The sequence below is a fragment of the Physella acuta genome, unplaced genomic scaffold, assembly GCF_028476545.2.
Source record: "Physella acuta isolate Inbredline_101_S28 unplaced genomic scaffold, ASM2847654v3 ptg000516l, whole genome shotgun sequence".
NCBI classification, from domain to species: Eukaryota; Metazoa; Mollusca; class Gastropoda; family Physidae; genus Physella; species Physella acuta.
Window position 1 is genome coordinate 56,145 of NW_026732035.1, and position 5,145 is coordinate 61,289.

At 42.2% G+C, this 5,145-nt stretch overlaps 1 protein-coding gene across 1 annotated transcript; it reads right to left on the minus strand.

The window, feature by feature from the left end:
- Positions 1–2,957: 2,957 nt before the first annotated feature.
- LOC131944961 (putative proline-rich protein 21) lies at positions 2,958–3,668 on the minus strand. The gene has a single exon (XM_059305883.1). The coding sequence runs from the start codon at positions 3,666–3,668 to the stop codon at positions 2,958–2,960; it is 711 nt and encodes a 236-aa protein (XP_059161866.1).
- Positions 3,669–5,145: the final 1,477 nt, after the last annotated feature.

Below are 5,145 nucleotides of genomic sequence, written 5' to 3' on the forward strand. Positions count from 1 at the left end.
TAAATACCGCTGCCAAAGACACTAAAAGGACAATACACAGAAAGGACAAGGTATGTAGGACAATACAAGTTGGAGAATTCAAGCAGGACAATAACGTAGGACACCATGAGTGAGACACCACAAGTAAAACACCACAAAACACAATAAGTAAAACACCACAAGTCAGAAAATACAACTACTATAACCAAATCAGGAACAACAAACAAAGAACAAAAACTATGGAAAAAAACACAACAAACACAGAATAACAAACATAGAACAACTAACTGAACATCACACACTATAGTATAACAAAGATGGAACAACACGCAACAAACATGAAACAACAAACATAGAAATCTGACACAACATTACAGTCTATAGAACAACAAACATAATACAACAAACATACAACAACAATCAGAACAACAAACATCAAACAACTAATATAGAACATCTAACAGAACAACCCACCCCCAACAATTGAACCAGACGAAGTTACCCGAGCAGCCACCGACCGATTACCTTCACGTCTGCCGGTACACTATGAGATTACCCACAATACCCCGCCAGAATGTGATCAATTATACACACTACTGATTACCTAATTACTGAGGAGACGTCTAACAGGCAACCCCACTACCGCTATCAAGCTGAGTTGGTGATGAAAGATTCTAAATTTATGAAGGTTTAGAAAATCTGGTCCAAGGTTATGTAACAACGAAAAAGTGCTTGGTTAAAATTTGTAATTATTTTCAATCCTTTGAATTACAGTTTGCTTTTAAAAAAAAATTAGCTTGTACTTGTCTATCGGGAAACTTGAATTAAAAATATCTAATAACGTACACAAAGTGCATTTTGATGAAAGATGCTATTCTGAGAAATTCTTGTTCGATAAGATACAACACTAGAAAAACAAGAGAGCCATAACTGTTCAGTAAAACATGTGCTGTATAATACAAGAATTCATGTTATTGGAATCAATGAAGTCAGTACAATTGATGGCGCAAGATGCTATCAAAACAGCTTTGAACTCTGCGGAGATAAACGTACCCGGGCAACACGTTTTCTCGAGTGCGATGGATCTGGCGCCATTTTTCGCACTGGGTCATGAACCCATCATTTCCGGATATGCCAGAGTTTTGATGAAGTGGCACGTGACCTTCCGTGGGAGCCTCAAACCTCTCCTGGGATGATCTCCCCTCTCAGATAACGCTAACAGAACGTCACCCACAAAACGTCCGACACTGTAGCGGCACTGGCTCAGAATGTACACGTCATTAAAGTTGTATCGAGTGCTGTTTGTCGTGTTGATGGCGTGTATACATGGACATGACGTATCGCCAATTGGTTAAAGAGCATTGGAGTTATGTTACATAACATTATGGGCTATTTGAAGCACGATATTATTCATTAGATTAACCGATATTTTTTTTTTTACATCGCGACATCCTTAGTATAAAAATAATACTTGCACTGTTGAAGGCAAGAACACTTAAGATAATGTTATTTTATTTAAATTGACGAGAGAAATTATTTTAATGTTGTAACAGCATTTATTTTCGCTGTAATGTAAATACAGGCGCTGACGTCTGTGATGGTTTCGGCGTGCAAGTGAGGGAATAGATTTCCCAGGTGTCTCGAACCATCATTATTATTTTGGACGTTTTCTGGTGTAATATTTTGTGAGTAAACATTACCACCACATTTAAAGGTGAAAAACACATCACCATCACATTCAAAGGTGAAGACCACATTACCATCACAGTTAAAACTGAAGACCACATTACCATCACAATTAAAAGTGTAACAACATCACCACCACATTTAGTGATGACGACACTAGAGTTAACAAAACTAAAAATCTATTTCAATAATTTAACTCCACATGGTGTCCATTATCCTATTAGTTTGTGAAAAAATGATGTCAGCAACGGTTAAACTATCGATTTATCGATCTTCTCGACTAACCTTGAGCACGAATTAACAAGAGATGCGGTTGATATTTAAAGGGGAATTATTCTCACTATACTAACACGCCCCAGGACTGTCGCAGAGCTTTAAATTAGAGTGGTTTCTATAATAAACATGGACAGATGCGAAGTAAACAATGCGATAAATAAAAGTAAGAAAAAATGGTGCTAGTAGCCTAAAAAATTAAGCACATTTAAGTATAAATATACATGTTGGACATTTCGAGTATGTGTCTTTTTCAGCATGCAAGGATGAGGTAAATGATGAGGTAAACGATGAGTTAGACAAAGAGGTAAAAAAACAAAGTATAGAAAAGAATGGCAACATAATTTAAGAATGTCTCGCACGTCAAATCAAATCAATGTTAGCCTGCTGGTGACGACACATCATACAATGTGTAAACGACTTGAAAGTCGTGAGGGAAAAAGTATTGCAATTAGCAACAACAATGGGATTTATGGTCAACTGGGTATACTATCGTTATTTTCTACTATTAGCTTCACACAAATAACAATTTAAGGATGTCCCTTCATAGTATTTAACGATAATGAATAAAATAAAACATAACCCAAAAATATATTTTTTAACCCGTCTCAGATTAGGTTTAGAGTTTGGTGTCCAAGTTCTACATCTCCCTAACGCAAACCACAAACATAACTAAATCAAATTTTAAATTAACTATAATTTTTAAAAATATAGCACAGCTAGAAACCTAGCTAGAATAGACATTATGAATACACCCCGTTATTTCTAAATCAACTTTTTGATTTTTTAGTTACATTGTTCCCGGCTTATCTTCACCGACAAAAGTAATTGATAGAACAGTTTCTTTGAACCATCACCACCCCCCCTCCACATCATCATTGTGATCAGTCTCAGCTTAGAAGAAATGACTTCATTAAAAATCTCCGGACTAAATAGCTTAAGGCAATTACAGTTTTTAATTACACTGACGACCTTGACCCAGTTTTCTGTCTTTAAATTTCTCGTATTGATCACATCCGTTATTTTATCGTCTGCTGTTCTAAGTGGCAGAAGTGGCAGGGTGGCAGGGTGGCAGAAGTGTCAAGATGGCAGGATGGCAGGGTGGCAGAAGTGGCAGGGTGGCAGGGTGGCAGGGTGGCAGAAGTGTCAAGATGGCAGGGTGGCAGGGTGGCAGAAGTGGCAGGGTGGCAGGGTGGCATGGTGGCAGGGTGGCAGGGTGGCAGGGTGGCAGGGTGGCAGAAGTGGCAGGGTGGCAGGGTGGCAGAAGTGGCAGGGTGGCAGAAGTGGCAGGGTGGCAGGGTGGCAGAAGTGGCAGGGTGGCAGAAGTGGCAGGGTGGCAGAAATGACAGGGTGGCAGAAGTGGCAGGGTGGCAGGATGGCAGGGTGGCAGAAGTGGCAGGGTGGCAGAAGTGGCAGGGTGGCAGAAGTGGCAGGGTGGCAGAAGTGGCAGGGTGGCAGGGTGGCAGAAGTGGCAGGGTGGCAGGTGGCAAGGTGGCAGAAGTGGCAGGGTGGCAGAAATGACAGGGTGGCAGAAGTGGCAGGGTGGCAGGATGGCAGGGTGGCAGAAGTGGCAGGGTGGCAGAAGTGGTAGGGTGGCAGAAATGACAGGGTGGCAGGGTGGCAGGGTGGCAGGGTGGCAGGGTGGCAGAAGTGGCAGGGTGGCAGGATGGCAGGGTGGCAGGGTGGCAGAAGTGGCAGGGTGGCAGGTGGCAAGGTGGCAGAAGTGGCATGGTGGCAGAAATGACAGGGTGGCAGAAATGACAGGGTGGCAGGGTGGCAGGGTGGCAGGGTGGCAGAAGTGGCAGGGTGGCAGGATGGCAGGGTGGCAGGGTGGCAGAAGTGGCAGGGTGGCAGAAATGACAGGGTGGCAGAAGTGGCAGGGTGGCAGAAGTGGCAGGGTGGCAGGATGGCAGGGTGGCAGAAATGGCAGGGTGGCAGGATGGCAGGGTGTCAGAAGTGGAAGGATGGCAGAAGTGGCAGGGTGGCAGGGTGTCAGAAGTAGCAGGGTGGCAGTGTGGCAGGGTGGCAGGGTGTCAGAAGTGGAAGGGTGTCAGAAGTGGCAGGGTGGCAGAAGTGGCAGGGTGGCAGAAGTGGCACTGACACTAATCTCGCACGGGGGGGGGGGGGGTGGGTGGGTGAATTTCTCAAAGTGCAAATACGTAAACTTAAGTGACGGTCACATTATCGATTCTATTTTTCATAAATAAATAGAAATCTATACCGTCGCCGATAAGATCGCTTAGATATACGCCTGTGTGGAGTCCATGGGGAAGAAAAGATATGGCAGAGATCTGTGGGGAGGGAGGTGGGAGATTTGTGACTGACGTGGTCAGCAATGAAGAATATAGCGAACTATCGAGTTCGCTTAAGAATTATCGTCTTGGTCTTGTTTCCTTGGTAACCAAAAAGTAGAGAAAATATTAAAAAGTTTGAAATTTTGATAAGAATAAGGGAACAATTAGAAAAATATAAATCTGACCGGATTACTAGTATAACTATTTATTTTGGATTAACCTTGTTAAAACCTACGGGAATGGATTACACCTTCCGATGTGTGTATATCGGTAACAATCACCAACGCTACACATTTTGCTTCACATTTTAAGTGTGTAATAAAACTCGCGTTTTATTTTTATTTTCTGTAATGTCAATCTGACATTTCATACCATCAGTGTACTCTAAAATTTAATCACAGGCTTTAAAAAAGTGACTTTAATTAATGTTCGAGCGCTGAGATTTTAGAGTCAGCTTTGTGGCGATTTATTAGAGTTTTCACCAAAATTTTATACCGCTAGACTGGCGGCCGACATATCGGTGTCATCCATAAAACAGGATAAAGTTCTGGATAAATGACGCAAAAGTTCACTCGATAAAAGATATCACGTATCAAGCATGTGAACATCAGCTCGATAAATGTCAATATCATTAATAATTTGTGTCGTTGTATAGGAGTAATGTCACGTTACGTGATCAGTTAGAAGTGTCACATGTCACGTTTGGGTAATTAGGTGTGTCAGATATGTCACGTGTGATTTAGGTGTGACGGATATGTCACTCTAAGTGAGCAGTTAGGTGTTAGGTGTCAGTACATATGTTCTAGAATCCAAACTGACAGGATGTTTACATCGCGTATAGGGTTCATATAGTCTGTATGTTAGTGTCACATTGGGGAAGGAATGGGTGGGCGGAAATATATAGATCGATGCT